The 26,605-nt window shown below is 40.6% G+C and overlaps 1 protein-coding gene across 1 annotated transcript; it reads left to right on the top strand.

Annotated features, from left to right (window-relative positions):
• The first annotated feature begins 1,778 nt into the window (after positions 1-1,778).
• Positions 1,779-20,757, top strand: LOC124625343 (kelch domain-containing protein 10). The gene is made up of 2 exons (XM_047149162.1): positions 1,779-2,593; positions 18,652-20,757. Exons 1-2 carry the CDS (start codon positions 1,925-1,927, stop codon positions 19,138-19,140), a joined length of 1,158 nt encoding a protein of 385 aa, XP_047005118.1. The 5' UTR covers positions 1,779-1,924; the 3' UTR covers positions 19,141-20,757.
• The last annotated feature ends 5,848 nt before the right edge of the window (positions 20,758-26,605 follow it).

Raw genomic sequence — 26,605 nt, 5'->3', positions numbered from 1 at the left:
CATTACAACGCCAGACGACATACAAATAAATTCCGCTTACTAATCAATCTGATTCTACCCACAATACTCTTTTCACTTGTTGCAGCCTTATTACAATCCATTCCTTCGTAAAATATTATATATGATATTGGTATACATAAAAATTCACTTTATAAATGTCGCAGATGGCTAATAATTTAGTACACTCATACCATACACTTCAGACTCCTGCATTACTGCTTCAATTACTCTTTCATCATTTATCATAAAATTTTAAATTTTAACAAAACAAACACCAACACAAGTCAGTTTATAACAAATATGAAAAACAACGATCAGCAAATAACAGATATCAACCGCAGACACCACAACCAAATGAAATAAGGAGATACACACATAGCCATGTGTAGTGATGAAATTAGCTGGGTGGTCACATGATCAACAACAGATGGATGACGTCAGCCATCAAAACTTTCTTCTCGAGAAACCTTGATGATGCTGTAACGTGACGGGTTAGCCAGAATGTACACTTTGACGTAACATGATGTGATGTGATGGCCAGTGTGAATTAGCCTTAGCCCATGATATATTCACCTTTTTGTGCTGTGATAGCAGCAGTTTTCATTTTGGCTTACAGTACATTAATGATGTTGCTATATACAGTTAATAATTGGTACAATTGTCTACTGGCATAGCTATTTTTGTTAGTTCAGGGTAAGTGTCTTAGCAATTTTTTCAACATTTTCCGTGCACTTTAGCACATTTTTGGCATTTTCTGAACGTACGTCTAGTGTTAATTATTTTTTAAGCCAAGTTCACACACGCAACAAAAGTGTTGACACAGCTAGTGGCGTAATGCAGTTGCAGTGTGAACTACCAATTTTCAGTGACGCGACTTAAGAGACGCAATTTCTGCCATGCCACAAAAGGTTCTACATGGTTCCCCTTTGTTATGCCACTTTCCTTCTTCCATTGGTCCCTGGTGGTTGTATTTCGAAATACAAGCATGCTGTCGCAGTTAATCGTGTAGCAATTGCTGCTTTACTCCATTTGATTTCAGTGTGTTTTCATTTTGTTACTGAAAAACGTCAAAACAGTGATTGGAAAGTACACTTTCGCAGCTTCTGGACCTACAAGAACAACGACCTATGTTTATTTTTCTGGAGCATTGTGTGTGTATGTGTGTGTCAGACCAATGAAGTAGTCCAGAATCTCGAAAGATTTTTGGATGATCAAATAAATAAACTTAATACGTAACCAAAAAACGAATCATATAAACTTCATGGTATGTGAAACGAAGCACTACATGAATTGTGGGGTCATGTGTGGTAAACTGCCCCCGAGTATAATGTGGCAGCTGAAAATTAGTCGAACTGCCTAGATCAACGTATACAATAACACTCTAAAATCTTGGAAGGGTGGTTTGTCCGCAGATAATATATACATGCCAGCTGTTGGTTAGTTTGCCACAGCAGACAGCATTTTCACCATCGACTGTTATTTCTTTTGTGAATGTATTTGCGGCCCTTGATTTATCCGTAAGCGAAATCTGTTTTCGGACCTAACATTTATGTTTCGCCTTCCTTGTATTTAACTCTTGTCACTGCTATAATACCATGTCCCGACCATATGATTTCATGGACGCCACGTTGAAAGCCGTGCAACTAACTAGAATTTTGTGGCGTTCCGATTGAACGATAGCTCATGGTGCCACTACACAGAAGCACGTACTGCGGAGTCACATTAGTTGCTTGTGTCAACCCAGCTTAAAGTTGGCAGCAGTGGTTAATGCTTCGATTTCGATCAAAGAATTTTGGAAAGCGTTCAAGATCTGAACGTGGATGATGAGAAGAGGTTATGTTTTTAATCAGAATGTTTCTGTAACAACATGAAAAATCGGGGGTACCCGCAGCATGGATTACCGCTTAGGTTGCATTGAAGGAAAATGATGAAACAAAAACGAGATTTGTATTGTTTTAAGCCTTTCCAAATTGTTAAGTGTAGTGCTAGATATGAATACCCAGTGCCAAAGCCGAGAAGTGGACATCGCATTGTGTGTGATGAAAGTAATATTTATGTTTTTGGAGGGTATAATCCAGAAAATTTGAGAGGACCTCCAGGAACGAACGTTTTATTTAAAGAAATATGGGTTTACAATTTCGCTACCCGCACATGGGTAGTTGTTTACCCACCAAATATGCCAAACGAATTAGCTTCGAGTGCCGTTATATTGAGAGGAAGTACAATGATAATATTTGGAGGAACAGGTTACCCGTTTGGAGCAGTTTCTGGGAGTGAAGTTCACGTCTGTAATGTGAGAGATAATTTTAATATAACTGCAATAACAGCTGAAGGCAGTGTACCACCCAAACTGTACGGCCAGGCCCTGGTATTGGATGGTCGTCGGTTGTATACGGTAGGAGGTACGACGGGACATGAGTTTACCACGGATATTCATTGCCTAGATCTAAAAACGAAAGTGTGGGAAGAAGTTTACGTATATTCCGCCAATGCACGATCACCAGAAGGGAGATACAGGCATGAACTGGCGTTTGATGGAACAAGGATATATGTGCTAGGAGGTGGCACTGTAGATACCACTTTTGGATTCAAGGTAGTTATTATTCTTTCCTACTAAGTGTGTGTGCGTGTGTGCTAGTGTGCGCAGAGCTTCATTCCAAAACTTATCAGTATGCAGTTTCTTCAACGTTGAAGAATAATTTTGGCCTATGATACCAGTTTTCTTAGTAAATAAATTGCTGATATTAACATGGCAGATTACGCATTTCCACCCTTCATTTACAAAAGCATTGTCTGTCTTCAAATTATATGAACTTTAAGTGGATCACAGCACTTTATTCCAAAAAATGTGGTTGTACTTCAGAATGCATTTCTTCTCATGATACTCACACACTGATTTTGCAGAACAACTCGCTCGAAATTTAAACAAGTTTGTCTAACTTCATCAAACTGAACCATAAACTGTTCTGCGACACACTTCACCTGTTATCTGTCCAACAGAGCACTTTTCATCCATGTTACTACATTCCAGTTAAAATCTCAAACCTGATTACAAACTACACAAACAACAAAGCACATAACACATTCTACACCCTCGAAGTACGTACATCGACTCTAATGGAGGTTTCAGAACAGACTGACTACAACAATGCCACACCTAGTAATAATGTACTTGTTTATTGACAATAAACCTAAACGTAAATGGGCATTTTTATTACCATAGAACAAAAGTGAAACCTCCTACTGTTTAATATTGCATTATTAAAAATAAACTGAAAGAATATTGGGTGATAGTGTTAACTAAATATGTCACAATTAAATTTTATTACAATGAAACAATAAACCATTTCAATGGGCCACAGCCATAATATCAGTTGTAGAGTAATGTGAGTTATTTCCCCATTTTCAAAAATTCGTTTCTTTGTTCACAGTCAGAAATCAGTGTTGAAATTTTTACAGTACATTGCTATCATCTAGGTGTACAAACTGTGCAAAAATCATATTTTAATATTCAGTCCCACCTGAGATAACCAACCCTAAACTTTACAAACAAATTTTCATATTTCAGAAATTCATAAAAAATTTAAGGAAGCATTTTTAAGTGTTCTTGCTCTGTATGAGGCTAGTAGTGCATGTAATCTAAGTATAGGAAAAAATAGTCTCTCATAAATCATTCCTTGTTTGTTATTTTTGGGCCTAAAAAGTGGATTTTTGAAAATTTGGATACCGAACTGTGGAGATCATTTTGACTGGTTATTTTTGAATTTAGGATATTTTGTGTAATAGGCAGTGTTGTAGAGGACACTTTTCTAAAAACAATCATGTCAGTTGCAATGTTGTAACTTAACCCAGTGCAGAGATATTCATAATTTTGCTAAAATCTCTAAACTGAAACATTTTAGTGCACTTACAAACGAAAATAGCCACCATTCAGTAAAGGTAATAGGAATTTTTTTTTTTAAACTGTTTTGAACTTCTCAATTATAGGGTAATCACATATAAAAAAAATTAAAATATTTAAAAATGGTCAAGCACCCAACTTAATTTTTATTGGACCACTTCATTTGGATTGACCCTAACATTTGTCTTATATTTGATTCACTGCTACTGTTGTTTGTTCACAGACAGCAAAATTCTTTTAACTCTATAGTATTTAAGTGGTGGCCTTGTTTGACACACAAAATTTTCTGATCTAGAAATTTGTTATTTTGTGTCCAGTCCTTTGTGTCGCCATGTAAAACTGAATGTAATGTAGGTAAGCTCATTGAGCACAAATATGTAGATTCAAGTTGTAATTTATTCTTTGGCAGTGTTAGATTGATCATTGTCAGCACTCGTAAAAGAAATAGCCTATTTTAATAATGTGAATTCATGGAGTCCTTAAGCAGTCCTTTAAATGCGCTTGTGTTCGGTTGTGAGTTAGTAGTGGAGCATGACAGTGGTTTGCAGGAAACAGTGTTAAGTTTTTAAAAGTGATGTAGTGAGCAGAATTGATGTGCAATGGCAAATTATTATAAGATGAGCCTAAATGGAGAATGAAAAGACGGTATGTGCTCTAAATCAAATTTCCTCTTGTGGAGTTATACTGTTGCGACATGCCTTTAGCGTTCTTTATGTGTCATACATTTTGTTTGCACTTATAATCTATCGTATGTAAGTGAGCCTATGACAGACATAATAAAATTTAATAAGTGTAGAAAATTTTCTAAGTAGCTCATGGCAAGCAGTACACAGAAACAAACAGTATATATTGATTGACATAATTTTACACAAATCAGGAAGTTATGCGCGCAGTTGTTAATGTTAAACTGTAGTTAGTGACATGGTTGGACTCAGTGGCAACAGTTAATTGACTGGGAACTGTACAAGCTAGACTTGTAAGTTTATGTAACTCGTATACCATGTTGTCGTACTTTTGTTGTACTGTTTGGTAAATCCAATTACTTCATACTGTGAAGCCTCAGTTTTTTGTTGAGCATTTAGAGGACAAGTTTTAGGAGACGGAGGGCTTGTCCAAAATGAGACCTGGCTCAGTCTTGATCTAAACAGCATCCTCTACCCAGCCACGGGTGTTACTCGCTTGTGACAAGCAGGGGGATGTTTCTGTAACCATCACGTGCTTAAATATAGTCCAGGGTATCATATTTCACAGAGACCTTCTTTTGCAGTCCGACAATGAGCTGCGCGCAAATTTAGAGCGGCGAGGTGTAAATTTCAACTGGCGTGTCCACCGGGGTCCGAAGGATAACCAGGTTGCCACCGGTGCCTTCATCTTGGCCTTTGAGGGTGATACATTGCCCGAGAAGGTCAAGGTGATGGTCTACCGGTATGATGTAGAGGCCTATATCCCTCCCCAGACGCAGTGCTTTAAGTGTTGGACATTCAGCCATATGTCTTCCCACTGCACTTCCAGTGTCACATTCCGAGATTGCGGTCACCCATCACATCCCAATACTCCATGTGCCCCGCCTCCCATCTGTGTCAACTGTGGAGAGCACTATTCGCTTTGCTCACCTGACTGCAGGATTCTCCAGAAAGAGAGGAAAATCATGGAGTACAAGACCCTGGACAGACTGACCTACACTGAGGCTAAGAGAAAATTTGAACGCCTGCATCCTGTGTGTATGACATCGTCTTGCGCTGCCGCTACAACAGTTATGGCACCATCAGCTCCGCCAACCCACGTCCCCTCTCAGAGTCGGAAGACTACACCTGCCCCCTTGATGGTGGGGGCCATTTCCCTCCCTGTTGCTACTGCGTCACCTACCTCAGGAGCAACATCCCTCCCCCCCTCCCCAACAATCGGGGACATCTGTCCCCACTTCTAAGCCAGAGAAGCGTAAGTCTTCTTTGGCTTCTCTCACTAGGAAGGGGTCCCTTGGGTCACTCTCTTCTCAGGTTTCTTTTAGTGGGAAACACGACACCCACCAGTGGCTGAAGAGCCCAAAAGCAGCTGGTCGTAGGGCTTCACGCTCAGACCCAGAGACTGAGCCAATGAAGTCCTCCCAGCCAGGGAAACCCAAGGAGCAGTGAGAGAAATCCAAAAAGAAAACCCCTAAGACCAAGGAAATTATGGTGGCACCCACACCACCACTACCTACAAGCTCTGCAGCTGGGGATGGGGCAGAGATTTTGGCGTCCGCTGAGGACCTAGATCATGCCTGACCCACATACACAATGGATATAGACTGCTCAGACAATAAATCGGTGGCAGCAGGTGACTCTGAGACGTAAACTGCCTCATTGAATGTTCCATACCTTCCCAGTCTTATGATGTAATCTTCCAGTGGAACTGCGGCGGTTTTTTCCACCGCCTGGCTGAGCTACTGCAACTCTTAAGCTTTACACCTGCTATCTGCATTGTCCTCCAGGAAACCTGGTTCCCAGCAATTCAGACCCCTGCCCTCCGTGGCTATAAGGGATATTACAGGAATGGTAGTGACTATAATCGAGTGTCACGTGGAGTTTGCGTTTATGTCCTCAACTCGGTCTGTAGTGAACATGTGCCCCTTCAAACCCCTCTTGAAGCTGTGGCTGTCAGAATAAGGATGACTCGGGAAATAACTGTCTGCAATGTATATCTTCCTCCAGATGGTGCAGTACCCCTGAATGTAGCACCTGCACTGATTGCTCAACTCCCTAAACCTTTCCTACTTCTTGGAGATTTTAAGACCCATAACCCTTTGTGGGGTGGTACTATGCTTATTGGCCGAGGCAGAGATGTCGAAACTTTACTGTCGCAATTCAATCTCTGCCTCTTAAATACTGGGGCCGCCATACATTTCAGTGTGGCTCATGGTAGTCACTAAGCCATTGATTTATCAATTTGCAGCCCAGGACATCTTCCATCTATCTACTGGAGAGCACATGACGACCTGTGCGGTAGTGACCATCTTCCTGTCACTGCCCTAGCATCAGGCACACAGATGCCTGTCCAGATGGGCTTTGAACAAGGCGGGCTGGGTAACTTTCACCTCTGCTGTCACCGCTGAATCTCCCCCACACTGTAACATCGATGAGATGGTTGAGCAGGTGACTAGCACAATTGTTTCTGCGGCAGAAAACGCGTTCCCTTGCTCTTTAGGGTGCCCGAGGTGTAAGGCAGCCCCCTGGTGGTTGCCAGAAGTTGCTGAAGCAATTAAGGAGCATTGGCGAGCTCTACAGCGGCATAAGCAGCACCCTTCCCTGGAGCACCTCATAGCTTTTAAGCGGCTCTGTGCCCGTGTTCGCTACCTTATCATACAACAGAAGAAGGAGTGTTGGGAGAGATACGTCTCCTCCATTGGGTGCCGCATGTCACCTTCCCAAGTCTGGGCAAAGATCAAACGTCTTTTCGGGTACCAGGCCCCAACAGCTGTCCCTGGCCTTACCATAAATGGCGAGTTACGTACTGACGCAAACGTGATTGCAGAGCACTTTGCTTGAGCCTCTGCGTCGGAGAATTACCCCCCAGCCTTTCGCAAACTCAAACGGCGGCTGGAAGGAAACGTCCTCTCATTCACTACACACTGCAGTGAATCCTATAACGCCCCATTTACAGAGTAGGAGCTCCTGAGTGCCCTTGCACATTGCCCCGACACAGCTTCTGGGCCTGATAGCATCCACAGCCAGATGATTAAACATCTCTCATCTGACTGCAAGCGACATATTCTCGTCATCTTCAACTGGATCTGGTGCAATGACGTCTTTCCATCGCGATAGTGGGAGAGCACCATCATTCCGGTGCTCGAACCCGGTAAAAACCTGCTTGACGTGGATAGCTATTGGCCCATCAGCCTCACCAACGTTCTTTGTAAGCTGCTGAAATGTATGGTATGTTGGCAGTTGTGTTGGGTCCTGGAGTCACGTGGCTTGCAGGCTCCATGTCAGGGCAGCTTCTGCCAGGGTTGCTGCACCACTGATAATCTTGTGTCCATCAAGTCTGCCATCCTAACAGCTTTTTCCATACGGCAACACCTGATTGCCGTCTTTTTTGACTTACATAAAGCATACGCCACGACTTGGCAACACATATCCTTGCCACATTGTATGAGTGGGGTCTTCGGGGACCACTCCCAATTTTGATCCAAAACTTCCTGTCGCTCCGTACTTTCAGAGTCGAAGTTGGTGACTCCCATAGTTCCATCCATATCCAGGAGAATGGAATTCCACAGGGCTCTGTATTGAATGTGTGTCTATTTTTAGTGGCCATTAATGGTCTAGCAGCAGCTGTCTGGTCCTCCACCTCACTTTCTATGTGTGCAGACGACTTCTGCATTTCGTACTGCTGCTCCAGTACTGTTGTTGCTGAACGACGCCTCCAGGGTGCCATCGACAAGGCGCAGTCATGGGCTCTAGCCCACGGCTTCAGTTTTCAGCCGCAAAGTCGTGTGTCGTGCACTTCTGTCGATGTCGTATCGTTCATCCAGAACCCGCACTTTACCTTCATGACAATCCACTCACCCTAGTGGAGACATATCAGTTCCTAGGATTGGTTTTCAGTGCTCGATTGACTTGGCTCCCTCATCTTCATCAGCTTAAGCAGAAGTGCTGGCAGAACCTCAATGTCCTCCATTGCCTGAGCAACACCAATTGGGGTCAGATCGCTGTGCGCTGCTGCAGCTCTACAGAGCCCCTGTCCAATCCCGAATTGACTATGGGAGTGTGTTTATGGTTCGGCAGTACCTTCAACATTGCATTTACTCGACCCTGTGCACCACTGTGGGGTTCGATTAGCGACAGGAGCTTTTAGGGTGAGTCCGGTGACCAGCGTACTGGTGGAAGCTGGTGTCCCTCCACTGCAGATCAGACGTGTGCAGCTGCTCACGAGTTATGCAGAACACATTCATAGTTCCCCTGAGCATCCAAATTACCGTCTCCTTTTCCCGCTCGTGGCAGTCCATCTCCTGCATAGGCGGCCCAGATCGGGGCTAACGATTGCAGTTCACGTGCGGCCTCTTCTCTCCGAACTGGAGTCCTTCCCTTTACCGCCTCTATTTGCGGTCCGTTCACATATGCCTCCATGGTGTACGCCTCGGCTGCAGCTTCGTCTGGACCTTTTGCATGGCCCTAAGGACTCAGTTAACCCCGCCGCTCTCCACTGTCACTTCCTCTCGATTCTTGCGTGGTCCGGGGCTCTGAAGTGGTTTACACTGACGGCTCAATGGCTGATGGTCCCATAGGCTTCACATATGTTCATGGAGGACATATTGAGTAGCACTCCTTGCCAGTTGGCTGCAGTGTTTTCACTGCAGAGCTGGCGGCCATATCTCATGTTCTTGAGTACATCCAATCATGCCCTGGTGAGTCATTTCTCCTGTGTACTGACTCATTGAGCAGCCTTCAAGCTATCGACCAGGGTTACTCTCGCCACCCTCTGGTAACGTCCATTCAGGAGTCCATCTATGCTCTGGAACACTCCCGCCATTCCTGGGTGTTTTGTGGACCCCAGGACACGTTGGAATCCCCGGCAACGATCTTGCCGACAGGCTGGCCAAACAGGTGACGCAGAAACCACTTCTGGAGATTGGCATCTCTGAAGCTAACCTGCGTTCTTTCTTACACCGCAGGGTTTTCCGGCTTTGAGAGACGGAATGGCATAACAGCACGCACAATAAACTGCATTTCATTAAGGAGACTATGAATATGTGTAAGTCTTCCATGCAGGCCTCTCGCGGGGAATCAATTGTCCTGTGCTGGCTCCACATTGGCCATACATGGCTGATGCATGGTTACCTACTCCGTCGCGAGGACCCACCTCAGTGTCGCTGTGGCTCCCAAATGACAGTCGTCCACCTCTTGCTAGACTGCCCACTTTTAGCTGCTCTGCAGCAGACTTTTAACTTTTTCAGCACCCTGCCTTCGGTGTTGGGCGACAATGCCTCCAGAACAGCTTTAGCTTTATGTTTTATATGTGAGAGTGTGTTTTATACTTCTGTGTAGGATTTAGCACATGTCCTTTTTCCCTCTATGTCCTCCACCCTAGTGGCTGGCTTTCCCTTTTTATTCTTGTGGTTGGCCAACCACTGTAATCTGCTTTTATGTTTTTACTCTCTTCTGTTTCTAGCATCTCTCTGTTGTTTTCTTGTCCTCTTTTGTTCCTTTTAGTGTTCGTTGCCTTCCCTTTGTTCTTGTGGCTTTTCCTTTCTTTCCATTTGGTGTTATATGTTTCATCCGTTTTAGTCTCACACTTGTGGCATTGTTTTGTTAGGAACAAGGGACCGATGACCTCGTAGTTTGGTCCCTTTTCCCGCCTTTAAACCAACCAATCAACCAACCACACCTAGTCTCCTTGGCCGACTCATTAACTTTCATAACCATAGTTGATATAATGACATCAAGATGTTTCCATTGCATATGGGTTAGCTGCTCAAGACAGTTTTCAGGAAATGTGTTTAACAGTATTTTGTACAACTGTCTGCCTGTACCCCCTGCAATGAATCTGTAGACATTCCAGTGTATACTTTGTAGGTTGAAGTCACTTCCAACTAGTATCACATTATCTGGGTATTTACATGCTACTGACCATAGACTTTCTTTAAGTGACCCTAGAACTGTCGCAGCGAAATAGGGCGATCAGTAAAATTGCCCAACAATTACCTTGGTTTCACCTAAACCTGTTATACGCTACCAGGTAACTTAACTGTCATGCTCAACTATTGACCTCAGTGGAGATAATATTATTGTAAACTGCAGTAAATGCTCCCCCTTCCATGGCCTCTAATCTGTCTTTCTGATATGCATTCAATGACTCGCTATATATCTCAGAGCTTTCCACTTCAGGTTTCAGCCAGCTTTTGTTCTCAAGAATGTTTCTCACTTCTACGAGGAAAGCAAAGTCAGGGTTAGCCATTCCTCCTATAATTTGCAGTGTAATTCTGTTTATCTGGTGCCTTTAAGTGGCTTGAAGTATTGTTCTAGAATGGATACACCAAGTGAGTTAGCACAATGGTAGGACACTGAATTCTCATTTGAGAGAACAATGGTTCGTTCTGATTCCTGTCTAGCAATACAAATTTAGCATTTATGCAGTTTCTTTTAATTTTTTTTAAGTCAAGTTCTTGGATGGATTGTTTGAAAAAGACAGGGTAGATTTCCTTCCCCAATCTGAATTTGTGTGCGCGCTCTCTCTCTCTCTCTCTCTCTCTCTCTCTCTCTCTCTCTCTCTTTCTCTCTCATGGAGTATATTTATCCCAATCTTCCTTTAACTTTTTTGGTGGTATGAAATGAATGACCAATCCTTTTTCTGTTGACACCATCTGACAACTTTTGCTGCTATTTAGTAATATATAGTGAACATATCTGATGTTTTTCAGCAGTTAATTGCAGGCTGTATCACTTCATAATAGACTGTCAGTTTTAAGATCGTTGTCTTGCATGATCTTCTGAAAAATTGCTTGGAAGTTATCATTGGCCCATCACAATATTTCTTACTTGTCATATCAGTGAAACTTTTTAATAAATAGAACTTTTGGCACCAAATAGTAATTTATAGTCAGTGAGTTCAGATGGCAAGGCAGCAAAATCTACAAGGAAGACAGTTATTTCTCTATAGAAAATATATTTTTACCAACTTGTGAGTTAAAACATGAACTGGAGGTGAGTATTGTAAAAAATCTCACAAAACGAAGTGTAACAGAAATGATAGCATGAGTAGCAGTGTGGTGGCAGTAGAGAGTGGAGGCAATTCTCAGGGTAACTTATCTTTTTTATGGAATTACTTTACAGTTGTACATTCTTTTTTTCTTCTCCCCCGATTATGGTTTCTTTTAAAACCTCCTTCCTTTCATGTTGGATTTTTAACGTACCTTTGCGTTGGTTAGCTTACCATTTTATTTTGCCTATATTTTTTGTTTTCAGTCAGAGTTAAAAATTGTAGACAATACCTTGGAAATAGATTTTTAAAATATTCTGTAATGCATCATGTGAGCAATTGCAATAGGATTTGTAGATAATTGTCACTTGACTATTATCTCATTGTTTAAAATTAGTATTACTGCAAGTCTGCAACATGTTACTGGAACAGTATAGGGTGCGGTAGGTATGGGGTAAAAAAATACAAAATCACATAGGGACAGTGGAGGAGTAGGTCTAATAATGAATAATAAAATAGGAATGCAAATAAGCTACTATAATAGCATAATGAACACATTATCCTAGCCAAGAAACCAATGTGCAACACAGTAGTGTACAAGTTTATAAGTCAGCAGGCTCCACAGATGAAGAAGTGACTGAAGAATATATGAGGAGATAAAAGAAATTATTCAGGTAGTTAAGGGATAGGAATTCATTGTAGGAAAAGGAAGAGAAGCAAAAAAGTATAAGAAAGGAGAATGAATTATAGAGGAAACTGCTCGGTCAGATATTGTTCATAGCATAATTTAATCATTGCAAACACTTGGCTTATGAATAATATAAGGAGGTTGTATGATTGGAAGAGATCGGAACCCACTGGGAAGTTTCAAATAGATTAAATAATGGTAAGAGATTTTGAAACTAGATTTTAAACTGTAAGACAGTCCCAGGAACATATGCAGCCTTAATTTATTGGTTATAAATTGCAGATTGAAACTGAAGAAATAGTAATAATGTAGGGAATTAAGGCTATAGGACATGGGTAAACTGAAGTAACTAGAGGTTGTTGAGGGTGTGACGAAACATTAGGCCACAATTGACTGAAGTAGGAGAAAGATGTGCAATAGAAGGCAATTGTAGTAGTGAGGCAAAAGGGGTCAATTAGGTAAAAGCAAGGCCTAGTAGATATCCTTACATAACACAGACACTGATTGTGAAAGCTTGCATATTTCCCTTAAGTTTTATATGTTTATGTAACTTGCATGTCTGAAGGAACAGACTTGTTTACCATCCACAGTTGTATGAAAATACTTTGAACTTTATTCACTGACTGTGAATTCCTTGACAACAGCTGTAATAGGTACGGATATACTACCCACGAGTGACACGTGAAAATTTGTGCTTCTGAGACACGAACCCGGATTTCCTGCTTATCGCGAGTGGTCGCCAAACTACTTGGGTATCCATGCATGTTCCCGAGACTGAACTAAACTGTCACATGTCACACTATCTGCATCCGCATATCAGAGTCCGCTATTTTCGGCCTACATAGCGGACTTTGATGCAGGAAGTAGACAGTGTGGTATGTGGAAGTTTGGGTCAATCCGAGGAGTGTGCATGGGTAGTCGAATTGGGTAAGGCAACCACTCACAATCAGTAGGAAATCCAGGTTTGTGTCCTGTTCTGGCACAAATTTTCACATGTTACTAATGGGTATACCTAATACAACAAATAAATTCAAAGTAGTTTTGTGTGTGTTTTCTTTTGCCAACACTTTGTGAGTAGATTTATCTATCCACTTATATTTTTAACAGTACATATAAAATTTGACAAAATGAGAAAGTATAAAAATGCAACAAATGAAGCATGTGGAAGGGATTACAGAATCCTAAAAAATGAGCTTGACAGAAAGTGCAAAATGGCTGGAAGACAATGCGAAGATAATGAAACGTGTGTAATGAGGGGAAAGGTAGAGATGCCAGTAGAGTTAGACACCTTTGGTGAAAAGAGAGGCAACTGTTACAGTATCAAGAGTTCAGATGGTATGTGAGTATTAAGCAAAGAAGGGAAAAGGTGGAAGGAATATATAGCAGTTCTATACAACAGAAGCAGACTTGAAGGCAATAATGTAGAAAGCGAAGGAGAAGTTGAATAGGAGATGGGAGATATGATACTCCAAGAATAATTCAAAAGAGCACTAATAGACCAGAGTCGAAAGAAAGCTCCTAGAATAAAGCATTACTCAGCCATAACAAAACTATTACACCTGGTATACAAGATATGAGGCAGTTGAAATACATTGTCTTCAAGAAGAATGTTAGTAATTCAAATTCCAAACATGACAGGTGCTGAAACTTATAAATATTATTGAACTATCAGTTTGACAGTTTATGGTTGTGAAGTACTGACATGAATTACTTACAGGAGAATGGAAAAAGCTAGCAGAAACCAACTTATGGGAGACAAGTCTGGGCTCCAGAGATTGTAGGGACACATGAGGCAATACTGACTTTGTGACTTAGTTTAGAAGATAGGTTAAAGAAAGGCAAAACTATGTTATATGGTGCAGTTTTTTAGGAAACTTACGACAGTGTTGATTGGAATACACGCTTTGAAATTTTGTAGGTAGCAGGGATAAAATACAAGGAGTGGCAGATCATATACAGCTTGTACAGAAACCAGACTGCAGTTGCAGGAGTGCAGGGTGGGGTGGGGGGGGGGGGCAGGGGGGGGGGAGATCCTCATGAAAGGGAAGCAGTGGTTGAGAAGTGAGTGAGACAATGCCTTTGCCTATCCTCAATGTTTTCGATCTGTACATTGATCAGCAGTAAAGCATTACTCAGCCATAACAAAACTATTACACCTGGTATACAAGATATGAGGCAGTCGAAATACATTGTCTTCAAGAAGAATGTTAGTAATTCTGGGACACTCAGATGTTTAGGACGGGTGGTAGGGACAGAGCATCGAGTGACATTATACTGAGTGCACTATCCGAAAATTACCTCGAGCAATTAAACAGAGTACTGACTCGTGGAGATAACATATTGGACCTACTGATAACAAACAGACCCTAACTTTTCGAATCTGTATGTACAGAACAGGGAATCAGTGATCATAAGGCCGTTGCAGCATCCCTGAATATGGAAGTTAATAGGAATATAAAAAAAGGGAGGAAGGTTTATCTGTTTAGCAAGAGTAATAGAAGGCAGATTTCAGACTACCTTACAGATCAAAACGAAAATTTCTGTTCCGACACTGACAATGTTGAGTGTTTATGGAAAAAGTTCAAGGCAATCGTAAAATGCGTTTTAGACAGGTACGTGCCGAGTAAAACTGTGAGGGACGGGAAAAACCCACCGTGGTACAACAACAAAGTTAGGAAACTACTGCGAAAGCAAAGAGAGCTCCACTCCAAGTTTAAACGCAGCCAAAACCTCTCAGACAAACAGAAGCTAAACGATGTCAAAGTTAGCGTAAGGAGGGCTATGCGTGAAGCGTTCATTGAATTCGAAAGTAAAATTCTATGTACCGACTTGACAGAAAATCCTAGGAAGTTCTGGTCTTACGTTAAATCAGTAAGTGGCTCGAAACAGCATATCCAGACACTACGGGATGATGATGGCATTGAAACAGAGGATGACACGCGTAAAGCTGAAATACTAAACACCTTTTTCCAAAGCTGTTTCACAGAGGAAGACCGCACTGCAGTTCCTTCTCTAAATCCTCGCACAAACGAAAAAATGGCTGACATCGAAATAAGTGTCCAAGGAATAGAAAAGCAACTGGAATCACTCAATAGAGGAAAGTCCACTGGACCTGATGGGATACCAATTCGATTCTACACAGAGTACGCGAAAGAACTTGCCCCCCTTCTAACAGCCGTGTACCGCAAGTCTCTAGAGGAACGGAGGGTTCCAAATGATTGGAAAAGAGCACAGATAGTCCCAGTCTTCAAGAAGGGTCATCGAGCAGATGCGCAAAACTATAGACCTATATCTCTTACGTCGATCTCTTGTAGAATTTTAGAACATGTTTTTTGCTCGCGTATCATGTCATTTCTGGAAACCCAGAATCTACTATGTAGGAATCAACATGGATTCCGGAAACAGCGATCGTGTGAGACCACACTCGCCTTATTTGTTCATGAGACCCAGAAAATATTAGATACAGGCTCCCAGGTAGATGCTATTTTTCTTGACTTCCGGAAGGCGTTCGATACAGTTCCGCACTGTCGCCTGATAAACAAAGTAAGAGCCTACGGAATATCAGACCAGCTGTGTGGCTGGATTGAGGAGTTTTTGGCAAACAGAACACAGCATGTTGTTATCAATGGAGAGACGTCTACAGACGTTAAAGTAACCTCTGGCGTGCCACAGGGGAGTGTTATAGGACCATTGCTTTTCACAATATATATAAATGACTTAGTAGATAGTGTCGGAAGTTCCATGCGGCTTTTCGCGGATGGTGCTGTAGTATACAGAGAAGTTGCTGCATTAGAAAATTGTAGCGAAATACAGGAAGATCTGCAGCGGATAGGCACTTGGTGCAGGGAGTGGCAACTGACCCTTAACATAGACAAATGTAATGTATTGCGAATACATAGAAAGAAGGATCCTTTATTGTATGATTATATGATAGCGGAACAAACACTGGTAGCAGTTACTTCTGTAAAATATCTGGGAGTATGCGTACGGAACGATTTGAAGTGGAATGATCATATAAAACTAATTGTTGGTAAGGCGGGTACCAGGTTGAGATTCATTGGGAGAGTGCTTAGAAAATGTAGTCCATCAACAAAGGAGGTGGCTTACAAAACACTCGTTCGACCTATACTTGAGTATTGCTCATCAGTGTGGGATCCGTACCAGGTCGGGTTGACGGAGGAGATAGAGAAGATCCAAAGAAGAGCGGCGCGTTTCGTCACTGGGTTATTTGGTAACCGTGATAGCGTTACGGAGATGTTTAATAAACTCAAGTGGCAGACTCTGCAAGAGAGGCGCTCTGCATCGCGGTGTAGCTTGCTCGCCAGGTTTCGAGAGGGTGCGTTTCTGGATGAGGTATCGAATATATTGCTTCCCCCTACTTATACTTCCCGAGGAGATCACGAATGTAAAATTAGAGAGATTAGAGCGCGCACGGAGGCTTTCAGACAGTCGTTCTTCCCGCGAACCATACGCGACTGGAACAGGAAAGGGAGGTAATGACAGTGGCACGTAAAGTGCCCTCCGCCACACACCGTTGGGTGGCTTGCGGAGTATCAATGTAGATGTAGATGTAGAAACAAAGGAGAATCTGTAAAGGGAATTCCAATCAGGGAGGAGTAATAAAAACTTGGGAGATTTGCAGTTGACATTGTAATTCCATCAGGGATGGCAGAAGAAAATTCCATCAGGGATGGCAGAAGAAATGAAACAGCAGATGAACAGAATGGATAGAGTATTGAAAAGAAGCTATAAGGTGAACATCAAGAAAAGTAAAGCAAGGGTAATGGAATGTCGTCAAATTAAATTTAGTCATTGCTGAGGGATTTAGGTTAGGAAATAGTGGTTGATGAGTTTTGCTGTTTGGGCAGCAAAATGCCTGATCGGTGAAAGATATAAGATACAGACTGGCACTAGCATGAAAACATTTCTAAGAAAGAGAAATTTCTTAACAGCAAATATAAACTGAAGTGTTAAGGAAGTCTTTTCTGGAGGTATTTTTCAGTAGTGTAGCCTTGTATGGAAGTGAAATGTGGACAATATGCAGTTCAAAGAGAGAAAAAAGACTTTTTACATATTGTACTATAGGAAAATGCTGAAGCCGGCCGCGGTGGTCTTGCAGTTCTAGGCGCTGCAGTCCGGAACCGCGGGACTGCTACAGTTGCAGGTTCGAATCCTGCCTCGGGCATGGATGTGTGTGATGTCCTTAGGTTAGCTAGGTTTAAGTAGTTCTAAGTTCTAGGGGACTGATGACCTAAAATGTTAAGTCCCATAGTACTCAGAGCCATTTGAAAATGCTGAAGATCAGATGAATTGATATAATAACAAATGAGGTGGTACTAAATAAGACTAGGAAAAAGGAAATTTGTGGCATAATTTGACTAAAAGAAGGAATCACTTTATAGGACAGTAAAAATTGTAGAGGAAGATCATTGGATGAAGTTAGTAACCTGGTTCAAATGTGTGTAGGCTGCAGTTGTTATTCAGAGATGAAACAGCTTGTGCAAGATAGTGTGGGCTTTGTACTGAAAACCTTAACAACAAGGTAGACTGATAAGCAGTGTCTTTAGTTAAATATTCTGGAAGTGCTACAAAAGGTTGTCATTTGGTGAACTGATTAGAATCTTTGTCTTCCTGATACTTATAACTTATATCATGTTTGGAAACCATTGCACATGCGATAGAAATCAGTTAAACTTTTGTCCTGATACAAGTTTTGAAGTTTGACTTGCAGATGCTGTGTGCACTTTTTACTTATATAAAAGTTTAGGGAGACAGAATGGCTGGTCAGTAATTCTCTTCAGGATGTGAAATTCCAGTTCTGCCATTTAAAAGTGTAAACACTAATGTTTCAAAACTATAAGAGCTTTTTCTTCCTTTTCAGAACAGGGATGGGTTGGAGATGATTAGAACCGAGTAGCGGGTCCCTCACACCCCAGGTTGAGAGGGCCCATCTGTTGTGTGGACAGTTATTGTTGTCACTTTTAAGTGTGCCTGTTGGCAGTTGGTATTTTGCCTTGTGAATATAAATACTGGTCAGTTATTCTATCTCTCTGTTATTTTGTATGTGTTTTTCTTTTTATAGCAGCCAAACACTGTTAAAATTTTCGATTATAACACAAAAGCCATTATATTTTGACTACTGTAAGACTTCTTTGGTAGGTATGTATGTTCTTTTCTTATGACTGTATGCTCTTACACATACTTGTTGCGTTATATTTACATAAGTTTGTCCAAGTATAAAATGCTGAGGTAAATAAATTTAGTAATTCCTATTTTCCAGATATATATTACTTTAGTCTTTCATATACAAATATGTATTGATATGGTATGCTACACGTATTTGATTTTACTTAATTGTATCAAAGTTGTTCTTCATTTGCACTATTTGTAGGACATTGATGCTTTTAACATCGTGACGAAGAAATGGGAAATTGTTTCAACAAAGTGTGACAACAGAGTTCGTCCTCCTGGTTATCCTCCTCCAAGGCAGTTCCATGGATGTGTGCAGTTGCCAGAAGAAGGACTGCAAGAGCCTGCAGTTTTCATATGTGGAGGATATGGGAATAGTCATAGTTTTCGTGACATTTGGAAACTTAGTCTGAAAACATTGCAGTGGACTTATGTAAGAGAATGTAGTTTTCCACAAACCTTGTATTTTCATTCATCTGCGATCACGCCATATGGATGCATGTATACATTTGGTGGTGTTACAAGGGACAATAAAAGAATAAATGACTTGTATGCTACTTGGGTATGCATACCTAAACTAGAAGAAATGTGCTGGGAGGCTATACTTCACTACAATCCAGACCTGTACCTGACAGCAAAAGACAAACTTTTATCTTATGGCTTCCCTAGAAAGTTCGTTGGAAGGTTGTGACAGTGTACATTGTCTCTGATGAACTAAAACAGGTGATGCAAATTATTTATTATAATTTGTATTTTTGAACTTTTATTTGTTCCTATTTTATCACATTGCAAGAAACAGCTTCAGATTAATATTGAGACATGAATAGTGATCATAAGAACTTACAAGAGCCAGCAGCTCATAGAATATACCAAGTTGTTATAAGAATCTTATTGGCTACGCACACTTTAAAAGTGATTGCAGTAGCCTTGCTTTTATTGATCAGTGCAGAAAAATTGTTTGTTAATTGTTGATGTATGCACCATTTGATTTAAAAGAAATATTACAATTGTACACATTTGTTGAATTTCAACCATTGTGCAGTTTAATTAATTTCTTCTGGACCTACTGATCACAGAACATTATATGCACAGAGGATGTAACAGAACACTTACAGTGTATATTTTACTGAGTTTCTGACTAATCGTATGCAGATTATTTACTTATGTAAGTTGCTTTTGTTTGGTGCTGTTGGTTCATCTTATATTTATGAATTGTGTCATAATTATGCTTCCAAAACTTTTCCCCATACAGCTTTCTGATGAGAGTCCAGTATCAGCACCACAGCCTTTCATTATATATTTGTAGTTCATTTCTCCCTGTGCTATTTTCAGTTTTCTCATATATGTTGTTTTGATGTCTGCACTCCTTCACAGCACAGTTTCAATCTAATGAATGTTCACTGATTAATTTCCTGTGATACTCCTTTTCTGTTAGACACTTTCATGGGAAAATTATGATAAATTTGTAAACTACTTACATTGCATTATTTTATGTAATTTTTACATTCTTATCTAGATAAAAATATTGAATTATTTGACAGAACAACACATTCGTATCAGAAGGTAAATGGTTGTGAAAAAACAAATATGGTTTATATAATATGAAATGTGCACTATGAGAAATTACTTGGACACAAAGCCTTTGTGTCACACAAACAAGGCAGTAGGTTGTTGCTACTGTTGTATTGCAGTGAAGTAACATTTATATGGATTAATTACAAGTAACAACTAATCACTCATTTATAATGTAACATCATTTTCTGTTATGATTGTAATGATAGTGTGTGTTTCATGAAGAAGAATTTGTGTTTATTTCAAGTAGGCTTCCTTTTGCCTTTCTACACTTCTCCTCAAACACTTTCTCCTACACGGCTGATTTAATTTGCAACTTGTCTAGTGCTAGCAAGTAAGTAAAAATAAATCAATTTATTGTTGAAAATAGACTGCAGCTGAATGTTACATGACTTCTGCTTCCACTATGATCAACTCAATGGAGTATGTATGTTGCTGTCATCAGTAAGTGTGTATTAACCCGAAAATCACATTTTTCAGTATCACTTCTTTTGTAATTTCTGTATTCAGATTATCAGCACATGTATCCAGACATCAAAAAACTTTTTTTTAAATAGTCAGCAAGTGGGCTTTTATGCAGAACACTGAAATGCACAACACAGGTTGAGCTTTGTTAGCACTCTTTGTAAATTAATTATTTTGTGGCAACAACTGTGAGTGTGTCCAAATAACAGTTGTCAGCAGAATTATTGGAAAAAAGACAAATTAAGAAAAATAAAGGGCCTTTTAGTAAGGAGTTAAGATGTTAATTATTTTATTTTTAAAAGACTAAACTGAGTACTAATTTTGTAGTGATACAAATACTGCATTCATCCTTGGTATTACATTGACCCCTAAAAACTGTTCATTAGAAAATGAAATACTAGAGTGCGTGAGGGTGTCTCAGCTTGTGGTCTTGCGGTAGCATTCTTGCTTCCCGCACACAGAGTCCCGGGTTCGGTTCCCAGTGGGGTCAGGGATTTTCCCTGCCTTGAGATGATCGGGTGTTGTTGTTGTTGTCTTTATTATCATCATTCATTCCCATTACAGTCGGATGAAGGCAATGGTAAACCACCTCCACTAGGACCTTGCCTAGTATGGCGGTGCGGGTCTCCTGCATCGTCGGCTATGCTCCTTGGAGTACGGGACCTCATCATCATCAGGGTGTGGTGTAATACCTTCGATTTTTTTATATGTAAACTCTTAAAGCTTTTTAAATGAAACAAATGTTATTAACATTCTACATCTTTATTCATGTCTTCGTATTTACACAGACCTTTGCCGCTAGAGGGCTCCAAATCGTAGTGTGTAACACATTGGTGCATGAGAAATGGTGTGCTGTATTTGAAGTTTGAATTCGAAGAGTTAGCCCACTCAAGGAGCACTCTCTCCTTCAGCATGACATTACCAGGCCACCCACAAATGCTACATTCCAATATCATGAGTTCACTGCCATCAATCATCCTCCGTACAGTCCTGACCTGGCCCCATCCAATTTTCTTTTGTTTCCAAAACACCTTTGAGGACTCCACTTTGATAGCAGTGAAGTTGTGCTAGCAGAGGTGAGTTGGTGGCTCTGTCAACAAAGTCAAACATTCTGCCGTATCGGTATGAACAAACTGGTTTCTTGTTGGGAGAAATGTGTTTGTCACCAGGATGACTGTGTTGAGAAATAAATATGTAGAATGTGAATAACATTTGTTTTATTTGAAAAGCTTTTAAGAATATGTACATAAAAAAATCAGAGGCATTACTTTTCAGCACACCCTTGTATATACCAAGGAAACCTCTGGCAGAACATAAATAATGTGGGAGTAAAGAGAGCATTTGCCAAATAGCAGTAGTGTTGAGTTGTTGACAGGTACACACAAAACAGAACGAAAATTTTGCTAACTTTCAGAATAAATCATTTGATGAGTTGGAGTACATTTTGGTCCTTTCAAAAGCTAATGAAAGTTAACATTCTTTTTTCTGTGTGTGTCTCAATGATAAAACACTAGAATGACTATAAGTGATGAGTTATGACTGTGCTAGATTCAATTTGCATCTGGACCTGTCTTTTATAGGCAACACAAATTCATTTTGCAGTTAGGGCACACTGCTGGACAGGCTCAATTTCAGTGTAGCATGGGCTACTCCGTTTTCCTTCTCAGTTGTGTGCAGGCTGTACTCCCAAGATCTATGTTCAAATTGCGTCCAGCATACAGGTGCACTTGATATACGATCAGTTCAAAACACTCTCGGCATAAGGTAGAAAGAATAGTTCTTTCATTATAAATGTTCGCTGCACTCACAATTGCTTGCTTTTCCTTTATCGAGCTTGACTAACTATACAGATTTATGTTCAAAATATGGTGATTTTCATTTTTCCAGAGGATATAGTCAGTGGAACTACAAATTTTCTCTATTGGGAGTCTTCATAATTTTACTATTGCTTCAGATCTAATGAATAGTAATGGTCAGTTGCAGCTCTAATTATTGGTAAAAAGTATGAGATACTCTTTATTGATTTTATCACTGCTTCAGGACCACGACAAATTTACTTCTTCATTAATATCTAGTTGCAGAGAAATTACAAATATCCTATCTGGTGTTCTTAAAAGCTGTGTCATACAAGGTGGTCCATTGATTAGTGGCTGGGCCAAATATCTCATGAAATAAGCACCAAACGAAAAAACTACAAAGAACGAAACTCTTCTAGCTTGAAGGGGGAAACCAGGTGGCGCTATGATTGACCCACTAGATGGTGCTGCCATAGGTTAAACGGATATCAACTGCGTTTTTTTAAATAGGAACCCCCATTTTTTATTACATATTCGTGTGGTACATAAAGAAATATCAATGTTTTAGTTGGGCCAGTTTTTTCGATTTGTGATAGATGGCGCTGTAATAGTCACAAACATATAAGTACATGGTATCATGTAATATTCTGACAGTGCGGACAGTATTTTCTTCGTGATACATTTCCTGTGTTAAAATGGGCCGTTTACCAATTCCGAAAAGGTCGATATCGTGTTGATGTATGGCTATTGTGATCAAAATGCTCAACGGGCATGTGCTATGTATGCTACTTGGTATCCTGGATGACATCATCCAAGTGTCCGGACCGTTCGCCAGATAGTTACGTTATTTAAGGAAACAGGAAGTGTTCAGCCACATGTGAAATGTCAACCACAACCTGCAACAAATGATGATGCCCAAGTAGGTGTTTTAGCTGCTGTCGCGGCTAATCCACATAGCAGTAGCAGACAAATAGCGTAAGAATCGTGAATCTCAAAAATGTCGGTGTTGAGAATGCTACATCAACATCGATTGCACCTGTACCATATTTCTATGCACTAGGAATTGCATGGCGACGACTTTGAACATTGTGTACAGTTTTGCCACTGGGCACGAGAAATTACGGGACAATGACAGATTTTTTGCACACATTCTATTTAGCGACTAAGCATCATTCACCAACAGCGGTAGCATAAACCGGCATAATATGCACTGTTGGGCAACGGAAAATCCACGATGGCTGCGACAAGTGGAACATCAGCGACCTTGACGGGTTAATGTATGGTGCGGCATTATGGGAGGAAGGATAATTGGCCCCCATTTTATCGATGGCAATCTAAATGGTGCAGTGTATGCTGATTTCCTACGCAATTTCCTACCGATGTTACTTCAAGATGTTTCAATGCATGACAGAATGGGGATGTACTTCCAACATGATAGATGTCCAGCACGTAGCTCGCGTGCAGTTGAAGAGGTATTGAATAGCATATTTCATGACTGGTGGATTGGTCGTTGAAGCACCATACCGTGGCCTGCACGTTTACCAGATCTGACGTCCCCAGATTTCTTGATTTCTTTCTGTGGGGAAAGCTGAAGGATATTTGCTATCGTGATCCACCGACAACGCCTGACAACATGCGTCAGTGCATTGTCAATGCATGTGCGAATGTTACGGGAGGTGAACTACTCGCTGTTGAGAGGAATGTTGTTACACATATTGTCAAATGCATTGAGATTGACGGACATCATTTTGAGCATTTATTGCGTTAATGTGGTATTTACAGGTAATCACAATGTATGCGTTCTCAGAAATGATAAGCTCACAAAGGTACATGTATCACATTGGAACAGCCGAAATAAAATGTTCAAACGTACCTACATTCTGTATTTTAATTTAAAAAACCTACCTGTTACCAACTGTTCGTCTAAAATTGTAAGCCATATGTTTTGTGACTATTACAGCGCCATCTATCACAAAGCGAAAAAAGTGGTCCAACTAAAAATTCATACTTCTTCATGTACTACACAAATATGTAATAAAAAATGGGGGTTCCTATCTTTAAAAAATGCAGTGGATATCTGTTTGACCTATGGAAGTGCCATCTAGTGGCCCAACCATAGTGCCTTCTGGTTTCGCCCTTCAAGCCAGACAAGTTTCGTTCTTTGTAGTTTTTTTGTTTGACACTTATTTCGTGAGATATTTGGTCCAGTCAACAAAGGAAATAACTTACAATACGTTAGTTCGTCCAGTCTTAGAGTAGTGTTTGTCTGTATGGGACCCTTACCAGTTGGGCCTGATTCAAGAGATTGAGAAGGTCCAAAGAAGAGTGGCAAGATTGGTGACTGGTACATTTAGCCGTCGTGAGAGCGTTACAAATCTCATAGAAAGTTTGAAGTGGGACACACTTGCAGATAGGCGACGGGCTAAACGTAAGGGGCTGCTCACTAAATTCCGAAATCCAATCTTCGCCGAGGATGTAGAGCATATATTATTACCGCCAACTTTCAAATCGCGTAATGATCATCATTCAAAGATAAGGGAAATATGAGCTCGTACTGAGGTGTTCAGACAGTTGTTTTTCCCTCGCGCGATCTGCGAGTGGTACAGAGGGGGGGGGGGGGGAGGGGGGGGGGATATGACTTTGGCACGAATTGTGACCTCTGCCACACACCTCTTGGTGGCTAGTGGAGTATATATGTAGATGTAGGTCAATGGACCACCCTGTATATGAAAAGCACTCACTAATAATTAATGAAATCAATTAATTATTGTCTTTGCATTCCTGGTAGAAATACTTTATTAGATATTCTTAAGTGATTAAGACTTCATTTTTGCTGTGAGATAGTGTAGTAGGCAGTCAGATTCATTACACACATCTGATAACTATTTTGTAAATGGAACAAATGCACCAAGCAGATGTGATCAGTCAAGTATGGCATTCTCATAATTGTGAGCTCCCAACTTACTTTCCTGTTGTGCAGTGCATTTCAGCTTTTGGTCCTTTAAATTAGGCATAGTTCACACATGCAAGACATGTTAAGCGAATTTTTTGGATAGTATCTTTAACTGACTTGCCAAATTAGATATGGTACCAAGAGTGATTTTTGTGGAAAGGCATTGTAAATAATAGGAGAAACTGTTGTATAGGGATAATGTCTTCAGATATCACTCAAAACATTCTGGTTCTCAGGTAAGCTGCTTTTCATGAGTAATGCTTTTTTTTATTTATTTAAAAACTTTTAATGTATGCAAACATTCTTTATTGCATCTGATCTAAAGGGTCCTAATAATTGAGTATGTACGAGTATGACATACTGTACTACAGTTTGCATGTGGATGTTTGCAACTGTAAAGTTTGACAATACACAGAGGGTGTCCCAGTTACAGTGGTACAACAAAAGTTTAATTTAGATTAGTCACAAGAAGTCATATGTCAGATTGGAGGTAAGCTTAGTTGTTCTTGCAAACGTTCAATATGTGCACTTACATAGCACATGTCCAACCTAAAACCCAATTCTTCCCTCATGTTGGTTAACAAGTCCGGTGTAATGGAAGCAATATCCTTTTTAGTTCTATATCTCAGCTCTGGCAAATCATTAGTGGCAGAACAAAGACACTATCATTTATAAAGCCCCAAAGAATTAAAAAAACTGATGGTTTGATATTAGATGAATGTGGCGGACAGCAGAAAAGAGCTGTCATATTGAGCATTACAACCAATCCAACAGTCAGGACTCTTGATATTCAACCACTCTCTTACAAAGACATGCCGATGGAAAGGTGCTCCATCTTGTTGTTAAATAAAGTTGTCAGGTTCATCATCTACATGATTACTCTGCTATTTATAATAAAATGCCTGGCAAAGGGTTCAATGAACCACCTTAAAGCTGTGTCTCTACCGTTCCACTCTCGAACGGTGCACGGGAAAATTGAGCACTTAAATTTTTCTTTGCAAGCCCTGATTTTTTCTTATTTTATCGTGATGATCATTTCTCCCTATTTAGATGAGTGCCAACAGAATGTTTTCGCAATTGGAGGAGAAAACTGCTGACTGAAATTTCATGAGAAGATCCCGTTGCAAAGAAAAAGCCTTTGTTTTAATGATTGCCACTCCAATTCATGTATCAAGTCTCTGGCACTGTCGCCCCTATTTTGTGATAATACAAAATGAGCTGCCCGTCTTTGAACTTTTTTGATGTCATCCATCAGTCCCACCTGATGCAGATCCCACACCACCCAGCAATACGCCAGAATAGGGTGGACAAGCATGATGTAAGCAGTCTCTTTAGTAGACCTGTTGCACCCTCAAAGTGTTCTGCCAATG

Source organism: Schistocerca americana, chromosome 1, assembly GCF_021461395.2.
Source record: "Schistocerca americana isolate TAMUIC-IGC-003095 chromosome 1, iqSchAmer2.1, whole genome shotgun sequence".
Lineage (NCBI taxonomy): Eukaryota > Metazoa > Arthropoda > Insecta > Orthoptera > Acrididae > Schistocerca > Schistocerca americana.
Note: the sequence above shows the minus strand (reverse complement) of the source record. Positions and strands in the feature narration are given on the sequence as shown.

Coding starts and splice junctions, on each gene's coding strand:
- LOC124625343 (XM_047149162.1), top strand. CDS start 1,925: ATGATGAAACAAAAACGAGATTTGTATTGTTTTAAGCCTTTCCAAATT. Junction 2,594..18,651: donor ATACCACTTTTGGATTCAAG/GTAGTTATTATT, acceptor CACTATTTGTAG/GACATTGATGCTTTTAACAT.